Source organism: Euprymna scolopes, chromosome 2, assembly GCF_053919585.1.
Source record: "Euprymna scolopes isolate OS-2025 chromosome 2, ASM5391958v1, whole genome shotgun sequence".
NCBI classification, from domain to species: domain Eukaryota; kingdom Metazoa; phylum Mollusca; class Cephalopoda; order Sepiida; family Sepiolidae; genus Euprymna; species Euprymna scolopes.
The window spans coordinates 76,038,192-76,062,732 of NC_136483.1; the positions used below are offsets into that span (position 1 = coordinate 76,038,192).

Here is a 24,541-nt window from a genome sequence, read left to right on the forward strand (position 1 = left end):
TCAATTAGAAATACACATACGTCTTGTACTACTTTGGGAAGGTAAGTTTTCTTCCTAGACGTGTGTCTAGTTGGAGTGATGAATGTTTCTGGTAGTGTCTCTGACCTTGATTGTGACGGTTATGATTATGTGTTTTTTTGGACAGGTTGGGCTTCTGGATGGGTTGAGACAGGTTTTGTCCCCTGCGGCGATTTTTCCAGAAAAAGTTGGTTTGATTCTCTCAATGGAAATGGTGTCTGTTTGATTTCCTCAGTCGATGGTGAGATGTTTCTCTGACTATTTTAAAACTTTGAAACCCCCTGGTGTTAGCAGTCTCTTTACCACATCATTTTGGACAAAAATGAACTTTCAGTCCTGTAGCTGTTGTGGAACATGGGTAATTGGTGATGGTTGCCTTGATGGTGTGTATTTCAGTTGGCCCATTTTATGACATAGTTTCTAAATGAAGAAACTTGTAGTAGTAAGGTTGGATCTGGTGTCGTTCAAATATTGACCAGATAAAGAGAGTGCTGTACCAAAGACTATTTCAGTTGGAGTGCATCCTAGGTCCTCTTTAAATGAGTTGTGGACTAACAAGAGGATTAGGGATAGCTCGTCTACCCAGTTGCTGATGGGATGTTTTGTGGTTAGAGAGGCCTTTAGTATCTGGTGGAACCTTTCCACAAAACCGTTGGCACAGGCCTGGTCACCAGAAGATTCATGATACCAGCATACATCAGGGTTGTTTTTCTGCCCTCAACTTGGAACTGCGGGTTGGTTTTGATTCCATGTGCATGGTGTTCGGCTTCGCTGCCTCTGGTGTAGAGAGAATTTTAGGTCTCTCAACTAGCTCCTTTGAGGTGATTGTATGGGAGACAGTCTGAAGTGTTAAGAAGGATGTCTTCCACTTATTCCACAATTGATGCTGGTAGGGCCTGTAATACTGAGGTGCATTTTGTGTCATGTAACTTTTCTGGCTGAAAATACCACCTCTGCAAAAATAACCTCCTCATTGACATGCAATATGGTTTTGCTCTGTTAGCTATACAGCAGATGTGCTAACAGTTATATCTAGGATCAGCAAATCTCTAGACGGAGGCTAAAAATTCAGGTGATGAGTCATCTCCTTCCCAATACAGACCAGTTGGTCTCCTGTGCGTCATGAGTAAGTTGCTGGAATCTGTGTTAAACAGAGAATTGGTCAACCACTTCAGCAAAAATAATCTACTCAGTGACATGTAGTAATATCTCACAGGATTAGTGAATCTCTTGATGTAGGCTTCATTTTTAGGGCAATTGCTCTTGACATATCAAAGGCCTTTGATAGCATATGTCATAAAGTTGTACTTCACAAGATCTCCAGTTATGGAATAGCTGAAAATGTTTTCTCAATTATTAAATTATTCCTCTCTGATAGGTTCATAAGAGTAGTGGTTGATGGGCAGAAATCAGAAGCTCACAGTATTAATGCTGGCATCGCACAGGGTTCCATCCTGGGCCCAACTCTCTTCTTTAGCAATGATTTCTTAAATCACATTCTTAGATCATGCATAGACATTTATGCAGACGACACTATCATCTATGGCAACACTTCAAAGGCTGGAAATAGCCAAGATCTCTCTGATTCTCTTTCCTCTGATCTTGGGCACGTGGTGCAATGAGGGAAAAGGAGGCTGGTTAATTTTAATGCATTAAAAACCAAACTTCTCACTTTCCAACTCTGACGCCAATTGAAATGAACGGCTCTCACCTTAAGGATGCTCTATGTTTAGACAAGCTTCTTGGTCTAACTTTCACTCCTGATCTGAAATGGAACATATACATCAAATCCGTTGCCAAGGTTGCTGAAAAAAACGATTGGATTATTCTACCGCTTCAGTAGATATCTCACTGCCGATGCAATTCTATACCTGTATATGAGCCAAGTATGTCCTAGAATGGAGTGCTGTTGCTACATCTGGGTAGGAGCTGCTTGAAGTATGCTATGCTGCCTTGACAGAGTTCAAAACTAACATCGTAATCTAGTGGGTGATGGTGCCCTTTTCTCTTCTCTGCAACTTCTTTCCCACAGAAGAGACGTTAGAAGCCTGTCTCTGCTTTCTCGTTATTTTCATGGCAAGTGTTCGACTGAGCTCTAATCTATGATTCCCCCTTGGCAATCTTTCAAAAAACAAAACAACAAAAAAAAAAAAAAACAGGAAAAGAAAATACTCGTCTTGCCAAAATCACTATCAATAATTTTTTCCTATTCTCTATCGCCGCCTAACATGGATTCCATGGACAAAGTTTATTTCCTAGGACTGCCCCCCCCTCCTATGGAACTCTGTTCTACTTTCCAGCTGACTACAATATTGTCGTGTTTTGGCCAAGATCAAAGTGTAGTATCTGTTCTTCAGATGCGGCACTTCCATTTCTCGTTCTCTTTCAGTGGAGGAGAAATCCTTCACGACTGAAACAATTTTTATGTTTGTATCTTTTCTCCACGTTAAAAAACGGCTGTCCCGTGGGGAGGCATTGTAAATAGGTACAATATTGTCGTGTTCAAATCCAACGTAAACAAGTTCTTATTGAACCGTCCTCGTAAATAATCTTAATTATACCAAATTTCCACCACAAACGATTACTACGCTACTGTCCCAACGACTACCATACACACACTAATTCTTATTCTTGAGTGGCCTCCGGGCCTTGACATGTGGTAAACCTTCTGTAAAAAAAAAAAAAAAAAAAAAAAAAAAAAAAAGCACACACACAGTTTTAAATTAGTCGACACGCAGTTCTTCCTGACAAGTCACGTTCTCTAAGCCAGTATAGCTAAAAACTTGGAACGGAGACGGGTTATGACAACGCGAAATAAAATTGATTTTAATACGTTGCGAAAACAATAATTATTGCGAAACAAATATTATATATATCTTCGTCCTAACAACTTTTCGTTCGAATAATTTTCCGATTAAATTACTTGGGTCAGAACACTAGATGATTGCCATTATTTAGTTATAGAGATATTTTAGTCTTTACTTAGTTAACAGAATTATTAGACTTGAGGAAATGGATTCCCCTTATTCGTACGGAACTCAGTTGTGTAAAAAAATAAATAAAATAAACATCTCTTAAATTAATTATTTTCTTTTTTACTTACACATAAATAATTCTTCTCGAGAAATATCAGGATCTTATTGCAGACAAACCACAAAGAAGTCGATTTCCAACAACCACACTCGACATAATTAACGATATTATCCGGTATCATCCAAAATCACTATACATTTGATGGTTGAAAAAAATTGAATGTTACGCCATGAATAAAGCAACTAAAAATAAATAAAAATAGAACGAACAATTTAAGCCGTTAAAAAAAAAAAACATAAACACACAGACAAGACTATCTGTAGTAAAATTTGAGCTTCAATTTAGAAAAATAAGGATCCCTTAGAAGACATTTAGAGAGGGGGGTATCCGAGATGTGTAATTGATACATAAAAATAAAAGAACTCTTCTAGTCGTCTGTTTCGAATTTTTATTCTAAATTTTTCCACGTGAGTTTTAACAACGTGCTAGGGGCGTTGCTATGTTAGTGGTGACGTCAGACGACTAAACGCTGATTGGTTAATTCTCAAAAGTCGCCGCCTACCATTGGTCAATTCGAAACAGCTGTCAATCAAGTCTCCACGTGGCTGGATCGTCATGAGATCGTGTTTTGATGTGGGTTGCCGCCATGATGCCCTCCACCATGGGATAGTCCGAATTAGTTGCGGATTTTTAAAAACATTTACCGTATTAACTAGACTCGTAAGATCAAACATTGAATCAACACGGCTTGTACCAACTGGAAATAGTATGCACTATTTATATCAACCAGTCGATTTCCCTTTTTAAACTGCTACGTGTGCGTAATTCACGGACAGAAATAATAATAGTCATGTTTTTTCTTTGCTATCTTTCGGTTTCTAATAGTAAGGACTAGTTTTCACTCAAACACATTCGTTATATTTTTTAAATTCTTCAACAAAAACGATTGCTTCAGAAATTAGATTTACTTAAACTACTAATAATTGCATTCGTTTATGGAATTTTGTACTATGAAGAATCCCTATCGTTAAAAATTGAGCGATCTCAAAAACCACTAAAATCATTTTCGTTTCAAAAGTTAAAATATCATTTTACTAAATTAAATTCAACTTTTATGCAATCAATCGTAGTTAAAAACGAACAAAAAATTGTCATTTTATTTTGTTATATTTTTTTTTCATGAACGTATTACTGTTTATGGCTGAAAAGAGAGATAATTGTCCGAATTAATCTAGCTGAAAAAAAAATAAAAATAAAAAAAATAAAATGGGTGGGATTACCTTTGGCAGGGAATCTCTAAAAACGTTTCTGATTAAATCTCGCATTTTTCCCTTTCTCATCGTCTAAAAGTATTAAATTGTCACTCATTCCTAATTGACATCCTCATCCGTTGTTTCTCAGTCCCTCTCTTTCAAAAATGTCATTCAGATAATTTTCATTTTTGTTTGCCCCCCTTTTTTTTTTATTAAGGAGACTCCAAATATTTAAATATGCATTCTCCCACTAATAATCACACAGTTTTCTTTTTACAAACTCGGGAATTTATAAAGCTTGAATCCGATGCCTTAATTTTATTTATTCGGCAACTCGAAGAATACTACATTTTTGAAGAGTTGAAACGTCAATAATATATATAGCATCATAACTAATAGTTTTTTTTTGTTTTTTTTTTTCAAAACTTAGAAAGTCCACGAAAGCAGTGTTTTTTTTTTTTAATTTCCTAACAAATAACGATTAAAAATAATTGTTTTTATTTTAGTAACTTAACCCGGAAATTGTGACTTTAGTTTCAGTGACCGTAAAATCGATACCCTATGAGATGAGTCTAGACATACTGCTACTGGCTGCCGAATTTTTGGAGTGGCGATCGAAGACTAAAACACGTGGTGAGTAAACATTTACTTCAAGATATTTAATTCTGATATGGTAAAAGTAGGTATGTTTTATAAGAGACAACGGAACGAAAACAACAACAACAACAAAAAAAAAAAACAAGTATATAACAAATGAATGTTATCAAAAGCAAGATACTTATTCTTTTACCTAGCTGGGTAATTTTTTAGTGTTTTACTTATTTTAAAGCGTTTATTCATCTCGAAAAACAAGTGGTACCGAGCGTTGCGTGAGAATAAGAAAAAAATAAATGGCCAACACAATAGGATTACAATTTTGGAGGCTGAATAAACGCCCCAAAATGGAAAAATAAACAAAATATTGGTAAAACCCGATCTGATAAATGTTACCATGACATTTCTATCTTATCTTGCCTTTGATAACATTTATTTGTTATATTTTTGTTCTGTTTATTGTAAAACGTACCCCTAAAAGTCTGGGCGAGTTTTTTTTTTTTTTTTTTTTTTAAACACCAGCAGCCGTAACTGCTGACTAGTCTTTCTATAATACTAAAATCTGTGAACGTCACAACGTGTGGGTTTGTTTAAAAGCTGCAATCGTAACTTGGACATTTCCAAAACGGACCACGTGTAGTAAATATTCAATTTTATTTATTGAAAAATGCAATTTCGAGTTAATCATGATTTAATTTAAATTGTTTTCAATATCTTAACGCTGAAAATTCAGGAAAAGGGCTAAAAGGTATGAACAACGGCATCGGCATCTCTTCTTCAGAATCACGTTTTGAAATGTAAAAATTACTTTGATCAGCATATCCTATGAATCCGAAGATTCTACTGTTGGCATTGGTTTCCACGATATTTTTCTAGCCAGAATTAGTTCTAGAAAGACGTCGGTTACTTACGGAAGGGGCTACGGAGGTATTGCCAATATCCCAGGTGAGTGATTTTTGTTGATCGAACTGGATCCGAACTTTAGACACAAGATCGTCAATCCGTGTCGTTAACCAAACCACTGAACGAAGAACCACCGTCACCTTCGATTACTTTGATGACTAAAGAAGGTAATTCGTCGGGTTTTGGGGTGCCACGAAAACGATTTCCAACTCTAAAAAATCACCCAGTTGAAGATGGGAGTGATTGATGAACCTCAAAGTATTTTATTTGTTTTTTTAGATCTCAAATTTATGTTTTAGAGGAGGAGACAGAAAGATATCAATGCTTTAGTTTACTTATTATTAACATTGAACAGCTTTTTCAGGTTTGCTTTAAAACAAATAAAATAAAAATAACTTAAACAAACCCACAAGCTGATCTGTACGAACATTACAAACAACACACTTGTTAATTAATGTCTTTTTTGTTTTAATTTTATAAGTAAGATTAAGTCATGAGAAGTGGTGTTTTTATTAATAGACACTCAGTGCTACCAGGTGTTGCCCAGAAATGAATAAAGAATACTTGCGCTCTCTGTAGTCAAGGTCGTCTGCTCTTTTTGACATCCGGTTTCTGTTGTCCATTTAGTTGAATAATTAGACATGGTCAAGCAGACCAGAAAACCATTCTTAAAATGGGGAAAGTGAAGGATTTCTCGTCATCTGAGAGGAAGATGATTATTAATGAGAAAGGATTATATCTTGCTTGTCACCGTTGTCCCGGCTGCAGAAACCGGAAGTTAAAAAAAAGAGCAGACAATCTTAACAGCCATTCTTAACACGGGGAGGGTATTTTGTAACTACTTCTGTGCTTACACCTAACAATTTAATCATAAAAAAAGATATCATGAAACTTGAATTTAGCTAAAAAAAAAAAAAAAAAAAAATTCCTAGCTAGAATCCCCAGTCACCATAATACCACATTCACTCCAGGAAACTACCTAATTAAGATTCTCTATTTTTTTTTTTTTTACCTCGGTAATGTTTCTAAATAACGTTACTATTTCAGCACGGTTCTTTTTCTGTCCAAGTACCAAGATTTATTCTGAAACTAAATTATCCGGGCGATGATGATGGAATAATAATTTTGTGAAATAAAAAGGGTTGAAGTACGCTATTTTAAGAATTGGCAAAGTCTTGTGAAATCATGGTTTGAAGCATTTTAAAATTAAGAGATGACAACAGAACACATTCCTCCTGTATAATATTTCATTGTTCCCCGGTAATAACAAAGACCTCCCCTCCCTACTCCGTTACGATAATTTGCATAAATGAACATGTTTTATTGTGAGTATTGTATCGCATATATATCTCGGTTAAACTTCGTACATGACAATATATAAAAAATGTTGAGGAGGGGAGGGGGGATATCTCTAAAACCCTTCGAGGAGTTTGTGAACAGACAAACAGGAATTATAACTTTATTTGAATACAGTTTACTTTTTTAAATCCTTAACATTAAGTCCTTTATCGATTTCTAAAAATCCTAATTTCCAAATTTCATTTATTTTTTTTATTTTAATTCATCTGAGATGAAATTCTACCATGTGTTTTCTGCGTGTGTGTTATGATGGCGTGTTGGAATGTCACTCACTACGACTACTGTCTACTACTGTATGCGTCAGTTCTACTTGTTTATATATTTCTAATTGTAAAATCCTTTTCTTTTTTAAAAAAAATAACTCCTTTTTATTTGAGGGATATCTTGATGAAAATCGGACTCGGTATTTTAATTTGAACTCGCAATAAGGCGTTTTCTATTTATATGAATAAAACGCCCGAAATTCAGACGATTCTCATTTCCGGTTAGAACACGTGGATATGTTTATACCAAACTAGCTTATCTACCCGGCGTTGTCTACGTGCTATTCTTTCTTTTCTTTTCTTTGTACTTTTTTCCTGTCTTGCGTTCACTATTTCGTTTTTGCTATAATAATTATTATTATTAAATAGTAATTTGAGATTTAAATTCAAGTATCGTATCTTTAAATTAATTAAATTACGTAAAAACGAATGTATTCTGATTAATTAAATGTCGTAATTAAATTATATTTTAAATGGGATTTTAGAAGTTATTTTGGTACTTTACGATATTGAATTTTTTATTTCAATAAATAATCGAATAAAAATATGTAAGTCAAGTACAGGCATGAAACACGCACACGCGTGACGTTTTATTAATAATCAGAAGAGAAGAGATAAAACCCGAGTTGATTTTTTAAGCAAATTCTGTTTTTATAGAAATACTTCTAGGACTTTAAGAAACCACCTACGTCACATTCGGGTGACGTCAACAAAGGATACGGACAGAGCTTCATTATTAAAAAATAAAATAAAAATACGACATTTATAACTTTAAAAGGTCCAAGTAGGCCATTAATTATCTCTGGCATTACCTCCTCCTTCGGTTGTGGAAATTAGTTTATATCTGATTGCACTCACCCCTATCCACACATACGCCCACTGGGAGGGTGGTCAGAGACTTTTGTGACAGTCTAAAGTGCCCCCTCCTATTTTAGCGGGGGAGAGACTGGATTCGTCCACTATAAACTAAGCTCTTATCACATCCAGAAAAAAAAAGGGGTATGAACTAACGCTGACGCTGATCAGCCTCTAAATAATTTGCCTATTAAAATTCATTCATGTCAATCTAATTTTACTATAAGCTTAGAAGTTTTAAGTGTCAATTTTCCGATTTATCAAAATATGAAAGACGAACCTCAAAATATTACTTAACAACTTTCCTCTATTTGAATTATTCAGATCTCAATGGTTTGGTTCTTTCACAAAATTTAGGTCGATCTACCCTCCGACTTTCTTCAGGTGCATTTTTTCTTTTTTTTCGAACGTATGAATCTTTGTCGAACTCAGAAATTTATACGTAATTTCAAACCAAACCGTTTATTTAATCCACTGGTGTAAATTATTCCCATTCTATCAGCCATATGGACATGACCAACCTGTTACGTGCGTTCGAATGCAAGCGAATGAATTTTCTGGCGATTAAGAGTCCAGTCCTTCTTACATGCGTTAATTATTAAGAATAAATATAAACCAATACTTTTAACGACAGTGGTTGACAAACTGGAAATACTCCGCGAATGAAATAAATGATTCATTGATTCAATGAGAAATTCTGTAGAGTCCGATATGTACCTGAAGAAGGCCGGTGTTTACATTGACTGAAACGTTGTAAATATAACGAAGCCCGAACCATTTTTTTTATTTTTAGCTAAGAGCAAGATGTAGTATCTGTTCTGATACTACACTTCGTGGGTCTGTAAAAAAGCGACCCTTCTAGTCTAAGGCGATTTTTATTTTTGTCTTAATTCAGAGGAGGATCTCTTTTGTAGGGAGTTGGACTTTTCCCTCTTCTCAAAACTGACTTTGACTCTGCTCTCGTGAGAAGGCAGGTAAATAGGAACAACGATTTATTTTGTAATTTTTTTGTTCTCTAGATTTTTTCCTCGTGCCATTCCTTTTCATATACATAAGTTTACTCTTCTTCATAAAATTAACTTTTTTTTTTTATGTCAAATGTTTTCCATTTTCAGTTTGATGCCATCCGCACATGGATCATCGTGTCTGAAATGGTAATATCCACGTGGTCGCCATTTATTTTATTTTATTTTTTTATCAGTGTCTACCCAAAGTTCAATTCAATTCCAAATTCTATAGATCGGCCCGATGGCTACCCAATACCCATACTGGCTCGGTAATCCTGTAACGAGTTACAACAGCCACCTAATATCATACCTTGCTTGTCACCGTCATACTGTCATAAAGCGCATTTACTTATTTAAAAAAATATTTTATAGGTTTCGTTTCTAGAGCTATGTGTTTTGGTTTATTTTCGGTCACGAGGATACTTTGTATTTGTAAATAGTTGCAGTTTTGTATTTTTTATAAACATGCGATGCAACAACTTTTGGGGTTAAATTAAGTGTCCGAGGGTCACGTGACTCGTGTTTATATAAAAATCGAACTACCAACCCAACGAAACGAAATGAATACATCATTTACAAGACTTGTGAGCGTACTTATATGCTTATCATCTTTTATTAAATTTCAAATTACTTTTTTTTATTGTTTGAAAGATTAAGGCCTAAAGTTAATCTCTAGAAGGAAATAAATATATATATTTACACACAAGTTAATAATGAAAATATTTTCACGGCTTGAAAATCGCGAAAATTCAGCTAAATTTGAAAGTTAAATAAATTTATTGCAAAAAAAATCCATTGAAAGATAAATATTAGGGTAAATATAGGGATACGTTACAACAGAACACCGACCACTCTAATTTTTTTTTTTTTTTTTTTTTTTTTTTTTTAGAGGTAATCGAGGTCGCTGACAACGAATCTGATAATCAAACCCGGGGCAAATTTACCGTTTGCATGGTATTAACCCCTGAACCCACGACCTACTGTCCGCCATTTTACAGCTTCCATTTACGCTACGCGCGTGCGCGGTAACATAAACGACGGCTGTTGAATGTGCCTTCACATATCAAACTGCCTTTTCACATGGCGTACGAACCTTTTGTGAAACATTTAAAATTATATAAAAAAATAAATAAAAATGCACTCAAAGTGTTGGGGAAGAGGGGGTAACATAGGAAAGACTTTTTCCTTCTCATTGGCGGATAATTTAAAATTCGAAGAAAAAGTTTAAAACAAAATTTTAAAAAAAAATACATTACAGTACTTTTGGTTTTTTTTTTTGTCTTGCGTAGTTTTAATGCGTTTTAAACAAAGTTTTCGCGAGTGGTTTACAAAAACATAAGCACCAAACATTTTTATGTTTTTCGTTCTTTTTTTTGGGGGGGGGTCAATTATAGGCTTTTATGGCTTAATAGGTGCTTGTGCAGTTTAATTAACCGTTATTCCGTAAGTAACGCGCCAACATTTACCGATTAGAATACATTTGAACATTTTTAGGAGATTTTACTTTTTATGTCACGTTGGTACAGTGGTAACGCCACCAGCTTAGAATGCTAGTTTTGCTTTCGGTTTCGATTCTAATTGATGGACCCAAACACTTTTTTTTTTTTTTTTTTTTTTTTTTTTTTTTTTTTTTTACATTTAAAATCACGACTCTTAATAATATATACGAAATCTGGACAAATTAAAATATCATATTTAAGCGTATTTTACGACCGGACACCCCCCCCTAGTAATATTACTATTATGTAAAAAACAGCAACATAAAACTATTTTATCGCCTATACATATTTTTATTTCTTTTACACTTTTTTTTTTTTAAGCCTGTCAAGGTTCCCAAAGTTTGGAGAGATGTAGTGGAGTGTGGCGGAGTGCACCTGGAGAAGGTTGAAAGTTACTTAAAACTAGTATTTAAAAGATTGTATGTTGTGTGCGTTTTTTTTTTTTTTTTAAACTCTGTAAATTATGTATTTATTTCATTCAGTTCTGTAGTTCGGTTTTTACCTAAATACAATACGTGACCCACATGCGGTCTTCGGGCACGGACAGTGTCCGTCAATTTAACCCAATATAGATAAATCAGTAAAAAAAATTAAAATGAAACTGAAGTAAATCGGGTGTTTTGTTTTTGTTTTTTTCTCGTTTTCTGCTATCCTTTCAGGAATCCAAGTTTAATTTTGTGTTGTCACTTTGCGGTTATTGTAATTCATTACCGGATTTTTCCAGAGCTAATATCATTCACCACTGAGAGCTAAACTGAGTACTGCAATTAAAATAATTAAGCTATTCTCAACTAGAATGCATTTCGGTTTCCTCATAAACAAATCGCCATTTTAAGCTTTGCTTAATAGTTTAGAAAATAAAAACATAGGATGCATTACTTTGTGACCTTCGAAATTTGAAAGGAATTCTGAAGTATTTAAACTAGCTTTGAAATTCTTATGGAATAATTAAATTTAAGTTTGAAAATCCTTTTATAAAAGAAGCAAATTTAAGTAGGAAGACTCCCTGGCAACGCCGGATATATGCAACTAGTTATTATGTTTGATGGGCTAATTTTGAAAACCTTAATTAATATTAGAGTTTTTGACATTTGAAAGGTGTGTGAAATAAGTAGTATTAAAACTAGAATATATAATGCCAGGTTTGTTTGTAATAATTTAGAATGATTATTGATGCAAACATGCTTAACCTTTTTTTCTTCAAATTAATTTGATACGCTTTCAACAGGTGAAATTTTCGCTTTCTCTCGGCTCATATTATTTAAGACTTAGATTTATCCGACGTTGCTCGGATGGAGACTCATCGCCGAAGTAGAGAAAATAATTCCAAATAATGCTTACATTTTTTTAATAGCAATTTTTTTTTTTTTTTTTAAGAAACATCTGTTTTGGTTTTCATTTGATTTCAATAAATATTTGGGTATTTGTGCAGACTGCAGGCAGCAGCAGCATACGGACTGTGCTGAAATAACTTTAGAAATCCATTCTTGATATGGAAGTGGGAGTTTTGTAACTATTATGTACTTTCACCTAACAATAAATAAAAGTTACCGTAAAAATAGAATTTACATTGAAAATACTGTCTTAAAAACAGCAGTGCAATAAGTACCAATTACTGATTAGAAGTAAAATAAATAATGAATGAAAAAAAAAAAAAAAAGAAGTGTATTCATCAAAGTTATATAGAGACGAGAAACACAAGATCTTATTTGATAATTTTATTAATACAGAGCGGATGAAACGTTTTTTGAAGTCGCATTCAACACTACAACCCAACTTAAAAAAAAAAAACGTATGTTCTATTTACACACACACACACACACACACACAACCTTATCTGATGGCTTTAATAAAAACGGTGTTTTTGTACTTTGACATACGTTTTATTTATTTATTTTTATTTCGTTTTGTATTTCGAAATCCAACGATGCCACACGTCCTTCCTTTTTCTATATTGTTAATGTTGACGTGTTATTTGCAATATTTACTTTGTCGTAGGTGTGGCACTTCTACTACACCCCCTCTCTCTAAACACATTTTTTTCAAAAGGCTTCTTTCATCAAGCTCTGAGTTCATGAAGTCTCAAATTTATCTCTATCATAAACTAGGAGGAACACCTAGCGTTGCCCAGTATTGAATGAGGGATTCTGTGCTGCTGCGTCCCTCTCTGTGCATGTTACCATGATACGTTTCTTATTTCTGACATTTGCATTCAATATTTGGGTTGGGGCACAAAGATGTACTGAGAATTGATTGACCGGAAGTAAAGTGATATTAATTTAAGTAAGTTTCGGGAAATTTCCTTTATTCATCACATTCCATGAGCAACATTTCTGACAAAGGTGGAGAATTGCTGTTTTCGAGATCGGAATATATTTATCAAACATTTATTGTTGGCTAGTTTTTGATCTTGAAGTAATATATAGAGTTCCTTGCATCAGGTTGTTTCATGCCTTGCCTGAAGCGATTTCCATTAAAGAAAATTACAGTATTTAAGCCCCCCCTCCATCACTTGAAACACATGCAGCATTTTCCAGGAATCAATGATGTCTGTAAATCTGCTTCAAGTCCTGAATCCATTCATAGCATTCAGATTTTTTCAATTTCTATAATTATCATGTTAAAAATAAAGTAAAACTTTTTTCCTTTTTGTTGATGTAAAGTACAAATGCAGACCCTATGATAATGTAAAGTCTGTCATCAAAATGGTACACACTAAAGTTGATGTGGTTTCAGAATATAAACCGTTAGAGTATTTTGTGAACCAACATGCAGACAGAGATGACAACTTCTAATGTATAAATTAAGCTGATCTGATTTTTGGAGGTAGACCTAAAATAGCAATGTATCCGACAAATTGAGATTTCATCCTGACTAGTCAGTCATTTACATAATTTTTCAGCTTGTGCACTTTATATAGAAACAAAATTCCAATCGATTTCATTGATTACATATTCTATCCAACCATATAGTTCTTTAGATAGCATACACTCTGCAAAATTCACCGTAATGCTGCATTTGTTAGAAATAGAAAATTAAAAATGACGTTTAGAATCACAGATCTTTTACTGCATTTACATTAAGATTGTTTAACGAATTAGGTTCAAACAATAATTATACATATTACTTATTCACATTTTCTTAACTACTGTCTGTCAAAAACGTATACATGTAAATAATGCCCTTTGACATTAAAAAAAAAAAAAAGCAGAAATGTACATATTAAATAATTGTCAGTCTTTGTGATTGAACAAAATTCGAGAATGATTTATGTTACAATAAAATCTCATTAAAACATGTATTGGCTTCGTTTAGTGTATTTATTTTTCTTTCACTTATGAACTGGCCGTGAGGTGTCACCTGAAGACGTGTTATTACCAAATGCAAACAAATAATTTTTCCATTTCAAATCATACAGGAAAAATTTGTTGTAAAATGGTTATCTGTTCCCAGATTTTGTTTTGGGTGTTGGAGAAGATATCAATAAGCACAACGTGCTGAAGAAACAACAATGCCACAGACGATTGTATGAAATGTATAATTTCTTAACATAAACTGAAAAACTTTTCAGAATCAAGACTGAGAAATGTGGATGGTTTTCCTAAAGGTCACCAAGGTCGATCATCAGGGTGGCATCAACTCAGATGGCAGTTGATGTCATTGAACTACCCTTTCTTCCTCTTAAAGAAATTGAGAAAGGCTGAACTTGAGTGATTCTTAATCAGGTGTGGACTCTTTTTTTTTTTTTTTTTTTTTTGTGGTGGACATAGTTGAGCTGATCACACTGAAAACGTATTTAGAATTTATCTGATCTGTATTCTTCGCATATAGGTGTGAAAAGGATTTTGGTTTTTAAAAATCTGAATTGGGGAACACCAGGACTTTGGATGTCTATGGTAAAAACACCCAGTTTCTTGTCATGTCAGTACCTTTTGCTTTACTAAATTTAGGGGGGATGTGGGTGAAATGAAATAGCTCTCCTCAATAGTTAGAGAAACGAGAAAAAATGCTAGCTTTTAATAAAAATAAATCTTTTTCAATGTATTTGATTTTTTTTTTTTTTTTTTTTCAATAGTATAATTTGTTTGAGACTTTTATTGTCAAAATTTATCTCAGTGGAAGAACACCATCTATTAAACCATACTTCTTTTTGTCTAAAGAAGTTTACAGATAACTACCAATCTTCCTTTATATGACTAGCAAGGGTACCCGGCATTGCCAGGGTGTTTGGAGGTGTAAAATAAAAAAAAAAAAGCTTTGTTAGGTAGTTCGGCTCGAACCCGAACCCTTGAGGTTAATAGGCTGATGACTTCCCACCATACTACACTGGCAGAGAAGTGTGAAATAAAATGATTAAAAAGTGATGTGACAGACAGGTGCATGTTTAATGAGGTCAAACATGATGTCACAGGCAATGAAACGCACTTAACATTTCCGCACTGAATTTTAACTGCGAGGTAGTTTTTTTTTTACCCAACTTTGTCTTGTTTTGTTTCCCCAACGTGTTAGGGAAAACCACCTCCCTGTTTATTAGGGGAGTGTGTTCAAATGAAAGCAATTGTCTGATATGATGGTGAAAACCAACATTGACCAAATGTCCATCGCTTTCTGTGTGCCGGGAACTGCTGATACGACTTCAGTTTCACTTTTTTTATACTGAAAAGCAAAACAAAGACGCAGCGATCAAAAAAAAAAAAAAAAAACCTCGAAAATAGCAAATAGTAAGTCGGGCAAATTAAAGATAGACATGACCCCCGTTCTTAACTCATAGATATTATGATTTAGACAGTATATAAAAAGTTTTAAGGAGTGAGCAGACCGAGCACCCCCCTGAAAAAAACCTTTTGCGGACATACACAAAAAGTGCACACACTAACATGTACACATTTTCGTTTTCATATATATATAGATTGGAATTTTTGCCAATAGATTTCTAGAACCAGCTGATAACTGTACAGGACATCTACTTTGACATTGTTATCTACATAGGAGTAATCGATAATCAAGGCTATTCTCTTTCTCAACAAATCTATTATCGGACTATGTATGGAGTATTATTGCCATATTTTGACTGGTGAATCGCTGTTTCATTTAAAGATTCTTGATAAGATGCAAAACCTTATCTGTAATTTGATTGGGCTCACTCTTTTTCTCTGCAACCTCCCTCCTAGACGTGATGTTGCTAGTCTCAGTCTTTTCTATAAATACTATTATTAAAACTGTCTGCTCTATGCTCTGCTTCTTTTATTCCAGCTCATTTGACTCATTGGTCTAGTGATCTGCACTGGTTCACTGTTTTGATACCTTATTGTAATATAACTTCCTATTTCAGTAGCTTCTTTCCAAGAATTGCAAGGTTGGGAACTCTCTTACTGCTGACTGTTTTCCTCCTTCATGTAATCTTGGTCTTTTTAAAATTAAGGTCAATAGACATCCCTTGTCTTTTCGAAAATCATCTTCCATTCTTAACTCCTTAAATCAAGTAGCTTCACACCTTGTCTAGAACAATTTTCACATGCATAAAAAAATATATTTCATAAGCCTATTCTGTCTTGTTCTTTAATGCAGTTTGCAGAAGCATTCACCATGATCTTTGTAAATACCTCTCAACAACTGCCCCAAAAAAGAGTGAAACACAGCAAATTTGTTTGGCTATGTCAGAATCGTTGCTTCTACTTTGTTTTGCGATTATTTCTCTAAATATAATGTATTGTTTGAGTCTGCGCTTTTTAATTCTACTTCAACAGCTTTTTCTATTTTCATTTTTTTTTTTTTTTTCATAATTCTATCTATTTTTCTTGTAAGTTTGCCTCAAGTTTTCTGTTCCTCTCAAGTTCAACCTAAGCTTGAGAAAATTTATCTGCAATTTTCTAAGATTTGTAGCACGGCTTCCTCATCATTGTTCGGTTTTTATCCTAATTCGAGGGTTACATCCTTCCTTGATTTGATCAAAAGTTCAAAGGAATAAAAACTAAGGAAAGTATTTACAATCAACAATGTTTTGTTTATATTTACTTTACCAGTGTGCTTATATCTCTGAAGAGATCTTTGGAGAATGGATAATTCTGGACGAGCCCCCAATTGATTACAGACCAGTTGTGATGTCTTGCACAAAAAACGCACATTATTGATAAGCCTGAATAAATAATTTTCTTGGTTCAAATGGAAACAGAAAAAAAATAGTGGTTATCCATTCTCAATTTCCATTATGGGTCTCAGAGGATATCAATAAACACAATACATAGGAGATACACCAATGACACAGAAGATTAAACTACAGAGTGGAACTATAAACGTGTTGCCCTAGAAAAGATGACATGGTTCAATTTTTCATTTGATGAAAACCTGTTTTCTTCGTTTTGTTGTTGTTGTTGCAAACCATCTACTAGTTGGCCAGTTGTGTACAAATCTCATGTCTGAAAGTGGCACAATGTTTAACGAGTGAGATCGGAGATGCGCCGCTGTACAACTCATTCTCTCTACCGATCCAAGTTATGACAACGGGACCATTGCTAGCTCCCGGATAACAGAGACGTATCCAGGGTGATGAAAACAAAGTTTCCAGCCACAGTTATGGTCTTTGGTGTGATTTCAATAGAAGGCCACATCGTGCCACCTCACATCTTCGAAGTCGGTTTGAAAGTCAACACCAAAGCATACATGGAAGTGCTGAAGAGTGTGATGATCCTATGGTGCAATTAGATGGTTGCTAGCAGACTTTGGGTGTGGCAGCAGGACTCAACTCTGGTCCAAAAGTCCAAAGAGACCCAGGCTTGGCTTCAGAAGGAGTGGTACGACTTTGTACCTTTCTTTCACTGGCCTCCCTCTTCCCCTGACCTGAACCCGCTGGACTACTTCGTTTGGTTATATGTTGAGAACATCACTAACATGACCTTAATCCTAAACCTAATACCAAAGCCATAATTAAATATATAAATAAATAATAAAAGTTTTGAAATAAAATTGTAGTGCTGTTTTTTCTTGCTTTGTTTTTTTTTTTTAGGACGACACTTATCATTCCACCCTGTATGATGCTATCAAAAGAAACGGGTATGACAATAACAGGAAAATAAAGATGATAATGGCAGGAGAAATGGATCCTGTTTTGGTTTGGAGTGAAAAAAGGTTATGGAAACCAAGCAAATTCATAAATAACAAGACGGCATTTAAAAAGATAATGATTTAGTTTGGAATGAACAAAATTCCTGTGAATGAAAGATTAAAAACGTCTTTTGGGGGAGATAGACATTGGTCACTGAGAAATTAATATTTCTTGAATCAGAAAGAACATAAAATTAGAACTGATTATTACTTAGCACTTATCTGCTGAGCCAAGTTTTGGAGATGGATGGTTCAATTTTCAGTATGGACAATACTGAGATTATAATTATGCGTTACTTTAGATTTCTACCTAGTTGTGGGTGTGTGGAACTAGTGCAAGCTATCCGCCAGTGATTACATAAAAAATTCTTTTCAAAATTCTATACAGCTTCTTGAGTTTGGCAAGACACAGCTGAAGAAGGCCAGATGTTATATTGTCCGAAACATAATAACACCAAAGATGAAAGCAGTAGTGTTGATAATCCAATCATTTTTCACTTTTGAAATAGGTTGATTAAAGTGAATAATGTAAAGATTTTTGGAATTCTTATTGAGATGAGTCATTTCTATTATTTATCCATTTATTTATTGTGGACTATTCTCCTCATCTTCTTGTAGTTGTTTCATGACGTTTCAACCAACTATTTCTCTGGCCTTCATTAGATGGTTAACCACGACGAGATATGAACGCTGAATCTCCTAACTTCATCCTCGGCAATTACTGCCTTCCATAGTTGTTCTCTACCGTTCCAGGTGAGCATTGTCTGAAGATAGCGGTTTCAATCCTACACAAAGTCGGCCAGAGGCTTAGTTGGCCAAAAAGTGATGACAACAACAACTATGGAAGGCAGTAATTGCTGAGGATGCAGTTAGGAGATTCGTGTTCCTATCCTATTGCGGTTAACCACCTGACGAAGGCCAGAGGAATAGTTTGTTGAAACATCATGAAACAACTACTAGAAGATGAGTATAATAGTCCACAATAAATAAAGATTTTTGTTATACATTTATATGGGTCATAGATATTTAATCCGCTTATTCTTAACAATAGGCATTTTTAATTCTTTTGTTGCCACAATTAGCATTTTTTTTTTCTTTTACTTATGTACATTGAATACAATTCAGAAGAGAGAGAGAGATTTAATCTATTTATAATGGAGCTTTGGTATCTGTCTTAAGCCGAAATTATACTATTAATCTTTCAATGCTTAATTCAAGGAAGAGAGTGAGTATAGTATCTGTTCTGTTGATATGATATCGTCTTTTCAGGCATTGTCTTTTTTTGTGAGAGTGATGGCGTATCTGTTGCTATGAAACCATCTTCCAAGAATTATCTCCTCTTTTGAAGAGCAGTGTACTGTATAGTCTATTGTCATGATAAAATACCATCCTTCCAAGGCAAAATTTCTTTTGTGGTTTGGCAGTGTAGTATATGTTCATTCGCCTCTGTTCAGTCTTAAGAGACAATAGACACTCCTGTAAGGGTAGCTGCACATGTAATTGTGGGGTAACGTTTGGGCAATCCTCAACCACACCTCCTGAATTGGCACTGCTTAGGTCCAGTGGCAAAGAGAGGCCCAAGACTGCCTGGAAACAATACCAAGATAAGTGGAGAGCACATATAGCACCTGGAATACTCAAATAGTCAACCATTTTTAGTAATCACCAGGTTCAACGTTTAACTTGGGTGATCTGACGGGAACCGGTATGTCAATGTGATTATGCTGCATATATCTTCTTCACCATATACACTAGTAAAAATATGCTCCTATCTGGTCACACATATTTTACTAGTATATTTATTCAGCTGCTTGCCTATGGCCTAGTCTTTTATAAGAATTTAAGTTTACTTTGAGTAGCCTCGGAACTCTGTTTCTTTTATTTTGTCATTTAGCCCTCGCATTCCATAAGCGATGTTTCTTACAAAAAGGGAAGAATTGCTGTTTTCTGGATTGGATTTATCATTACACTTCCTGTTGGCTGGTTTTTGACCTTGAAGTGGTATTTTTAGCTCCTTATTTTTTAATTTTTTTATTAGGAGTTGAAGGATAAAGGTTAATGAGTAATGGGTAGACTTTGAGACAACACTGTGATGATCAGTAATAGTAGAATTTTAGTAGAGTTTGATTTTTTAAGAGGATGGCTCAACAAGAACTTATGTACATTAGATTTGAAAACTATCATATTATAGTCAGCTGGGAAGCAATCCCACAGTATTATGTTCCACAGATGGTCAGTTCTAGGAAAGAAACTTTGTTCATAGAATTTTTGTTTAGTTTTCAGCACAGATGGAGAGTAAAGAAAATTATTGATAGTTGTTGTCGCTAGACGCATAGTTGTTGCCAATGTTTTTTTTGGGGAGGGATGCACCATAGATCAAAACTCTGTCAAGCACTTGCTATGTGGCTTCATAACTTGTCTGGAGTGATTTCCAAAAAAGAAAATAATTTCAATTTCAATCTGTATTAATTAAACTTTATTTAAGTCCCTGATTAACAATGTTGATCGGTATCCTATTTATGGAAGTATTTTTTTTTGTTTATCATTAACAGAGAATGATATCGCAACAGACTTTTCCATCTATGTAGAACAACTAAAAACTTCTTTGAACTCTGCTTCCGCATCATCACTGCCACCACTTTTACCGCCGCCGACACCATCGCCGCCAACAGAATCACCTACCCGTCTTCTTGTCACTTCTCTACCTCATCCTACTTCTCCAAAACCATCTGCTTCTACTGTGCAGCCTCTTCCAGAGGAACCAGCAACATCTACCTCCTCGTCGCCATCTTTGTTTCTTCCTCCGACAACAGCCCCACAGTCTCCGCATAGCAGTACCAACATCAGTAATGATCTAGCATTTAAGAATGCAGAAAAAAATGACAAAAGAAGGTCTGGTGGGTGAGTATCCTTGGATTTTTTAAAAAACTTTTTATCAAGCCCTAGCGGGAAGATCTGGTGTTGCCCAGGATTGAATAAGAAACCCAATGTCTTTTTTCACCTAATCCATAACACTGGAAAATGAGTTCTCCATATTTTTTTTTTCTCACCCTATCTGATTTAAATCAATAGAGTCTACACCTATGTCAGTTTTTTTTTTTTTTTAGTGTCTTTTAACTTTGACTTTCTTGGGTGAAACTACAGTTGTTAAGGTAAAAAGCTGCTTTGTTTGTTTTTTTTTTAATTTAATTTATTACAGGGGTCATGTCTTGTCATGTTTGGAAATTTTCCAGATTTCAGAGGTTTTTTTTTTTTTTTTTTTTACCAATGGTTACTCGTGTACCTGATACCACCATATCACATATTTATTTAAAAAATTTTATGTTAATTTTCAATGACATATTCAGCATCGATTTGGTAGAAAGGAGTGTAAATATTTCAATATTTAGTTGTGAGTGCATTAGAAACAAAATTTTCCATTTAAGTTAAGATTAAGTAGAAAAGTGGAAAATTCACCTAGAAATTTAACAATATGAATTTGAGCTAACATGTCAAGATATCTAATTATACATTAAAAGTCTGGAGTGACATGTATTAAAGAAGAGAGTGAAATCCTTTTCTTTATCAGTTTGTAATAAAAGTAGACATGTATTGGGAGTACTTCTTTCCTCACACTAAAATGCTCTAATTGAATTTATTTCATAACTACAAACAGGAACATGCTTTTTACAACGAGAGAGAGGGTGCAGATCAACTGTGATAATATTATTGGACTAAAAGAGGATTGATGTGAAACTTCGGTTTTCTGAAAGAAAAAAAAAAACTAACTTGCAATTTAATTAGTGAAACACAAAATCAAGAAAAGAATGAAAAAATTGTTTTTCTCAGCTTGTGCTAGCTTTATGACCAGCGCAATATATATATATATATATATATATATGAGCAAACAGTTAATAAAATATGTTAAAAAACACTTTGAAATGAGTTAAAAACATATTTAATCTGAAAAGGAAACACTAGATAAATGGATAGTCCTTAATCCACGGAGTTTCAAAGAAATACTTTCCTTCTCATCAGAGGGTAGGAATTAGCAAAATGCGGGATCGGATTTTGCATGCAGAAGTATTTGATGAAACAACAAGTAAGTCAAAGATCTTACTTGAAAACAAAAAAAAAGTGAAGCAGAAGGAATATGGTGAAGAAAAAAGTTGATTACACATGAATGGATAGTCTGGTGGAAGATAAAAAATCCAGTGACGGTAAAATCCAAATGTAAAACTTCAAGAAAGTTAAAAGAATTTCCATTTGTACAAGTAAAATCCAAGGAAATCCCGTGATTGGAAGAAGATGGTCCATAATAATCCAAAGAAAATTCAAATTTGTAAGCTCTATGAAGCTTCTTTGAATTAAAATTAAAACTTTGAATAAACAAATTGTTTTAGAAACATGTTAGGATGGCAATTTATTATTTTTGTTTAAATTGAAATGTTTCTTATTGATTTCAAATGTCATGTCTTTCACACACACATAAATAACAACAACTTTCAACTCTTTCAATCTCTGATGAAGGATATGACATCCAAAATTAATTATGATTATTATCAAGAAATAAATATATAGCCTTGGTCAAAAATATGGAGCACCAATGAAAAATCAAAATTATGATTCAAACTTGTATATTTCAATGTTAAGAATAGTGGAGTAAATATTAATAAATCTATTTTAACAACAGTCAATATTTGACACGCCCGCCCCCTTTTGCTTTTATAACCACTTTTATTCACTTTTGCCTATTATTGGCTAAATTGTTGCAAGTGGTAGGATCTATTTTCTGCCACTCTTCATGAAGTTTGGCCTCTAATTTTTTTTTTTTTATGAACATTTGTACATTCTCACTCTTTTCCCTAGATGCGATCACAAAGTTTCAATGAGATTTAAATCCCTTTTTTCTCAAACCATCTCATTGAAACTTTTGACATATGGCATGGGGCATTGTCTTGTAAGATTACATCACTTGGAATGTTATTATTAAATATTTTAGTCAGAGAGGTCCAGCATGTTAACCTGGTCCAGCATGTTAATATAAATTTTGGAGTTCATTGTGCCCTCACATGTGTACAACAGTCCAGTGCCTGAAGACGCCATGTAATCCAAAACCATTACACTTCTTCCTCCAAATTTAACAGCTGGAACCACACAATCAGGATGAAATGCCCCTCTGTTCCCACGGTGAACATAAACCGTTCCAGGAGTGCCAAAAATCTGATGAAAAAAAAAAATGAGAATTTGCAACAATTTTTGAATAGATCTTATGAATATGTATTCACATAAAAATTTTAATTGTTCCTTTCAAAGTTTAGGAAATAGAAGCTGTTAACTTACCTCAGACCAAACAATTTTGGCCCAATCATCAGGTGTCCAATTTTCAGATTTTTTGCAAATTTCAGTGTTTTTTATTCTTGTTGGTCTAAGACAAGTATGGGTTTTTACTTGCTTTGCATCCTTTTAATCTAGCTTCTAATAACTTTTTCACTGCTTGAGCTCATGTTTTTGTTTGCATCCTCCCTAAGGTCAGCAGCAAGTTCTGAAGAACTTATTTTTCCTGTCTGCAAGGGATGCTCTTTTCAATGATCTGTCTGCTTTAGCAGTTGTAGACTTTTTATGGCCTTTCTGTTTTTGAAAAACTTTGTTTCCTTTTACCTTTTAATCGTTGTTTAAACTCTATCTTCCTGGCAATTTCTACCTGAAAATATCCTTCACCAGATAAAGCAACAATTTGTACCCTTTTAATTTCCAAAAGCTGCTCTTTTAGAGGCATTTTCAATTAAATATGCTATTATAGCACTGGCAGGAATTAAATATTACCTGAAAAATAAGAAACAACTTTTTTTTAATCATTTTGAATATATAATATTTTGACTGCAGAAATTCCCCTCTGGACTAAAGTATCGTAGGTTTGCAACAACGGATGTCACATACAAATTCAATACATCTAGGCTATTAACCACTATCTTATGTAACTTCCGAACACCTTTGCATACACATTTTATCATGCTAATAAAACACTACATTACATCCTAGGAGCAACACCATCACAATCACACTATCTATAGAGGAAGGCGTAGCTATTTTTCCCTCTATATATAAAGTCCTAACACTGCCACTTCATATTACAACAGCGAACGAATTCAATGGCAAGACTACACCATACACAAACATAGTAAATTTACCTTCTACATTGTTCATTTTTTCTTTATTTTTACATTTGCACAACATCTATTTCAGTTATAAGACACTTTAATTTCCAACGTATAACAGCAGAAAACGATTTCACTGCCAAAACTAAACCATAAACAAATATAGTAAATGTACTTTCTACATTTCTTCTTTCTTTCTTTAATTATTTATTTATCTGTTTTTGTCAAAACGAACAGCCTACTGTAATACTGTTTTTATTTATTTCTTTTAATTGGCAACTGTTATTTTCGTTATAAAAGTTCCCTTTCTTTGATTTACCGTACAAATATTGCTTCAGTTTTGTTTTTTGAGGGAAAGTTAGTTGGGTATTTTTTTTTTTTTCTTTTTTTTAATTTTTTTTTTTTACACCATAACCCAGCATCGTTGAAACCCTAAAAAAAATTTATAAGCCAGTTTTTTTTCTTCACCTAGTATGTTTACTCGGTTTTCACTTGCAGAAATACCCATTAAATAATTTA

General features: G+C 34.0%; 2 protein-coding genes across 3 annotated transcripts in view; one reads left to right on the forward strand and one right to left on the reverse strand.

Moving 5' to 3' along the window:
* The window catches only part of LOC145292509 (transmembrane protein 248-like), a 133,491-nt gene extending 126,917 nt beyond the window's left edge, over nucleotides 1-6,574 (reverse strand). The window contains exon 1 of one of the 2 annotated variants that reach the window (XM_080138735.1): nucleotides 6,366-6,574. The gene's annotated coding sequence lies outside the window, so the exon portion shown is untranslated. Of the gene's footprint in view, nucleotides 1-3,121; nucleotides 3,276-6,365 lie in introns of those variants that run through there. The other variant, XM_080138737.1, reaches the window with a different exon arrangement.
* Nucleotides 3,555-24,541, forward strand: part of LOC145292493 (uncharacterized) — an 80,727-nt gene continuing 59,740 nt past the window's right edge. The window contains exons 1-3 of the mRNA XM_080138730.1: nucleotides 3,555-3,817; nucleotides 4,839-4,937; nucleotides 20,438-20,786. Coding sequence (XP_079994856.1) covers nucleotides 3,667-3,817; nucleotides 4,839-4,937; nucleotides 20,438-20,786 — 599 coding nt within the window. The 5' untranslated portion in view covers nucleotides 3,555-3,666. The remainder of the gene's footprint in view (nucleotides 3,818-4,838; nucleotides 4,938-20,437; nucleotides 20,787-24,541) is intronic.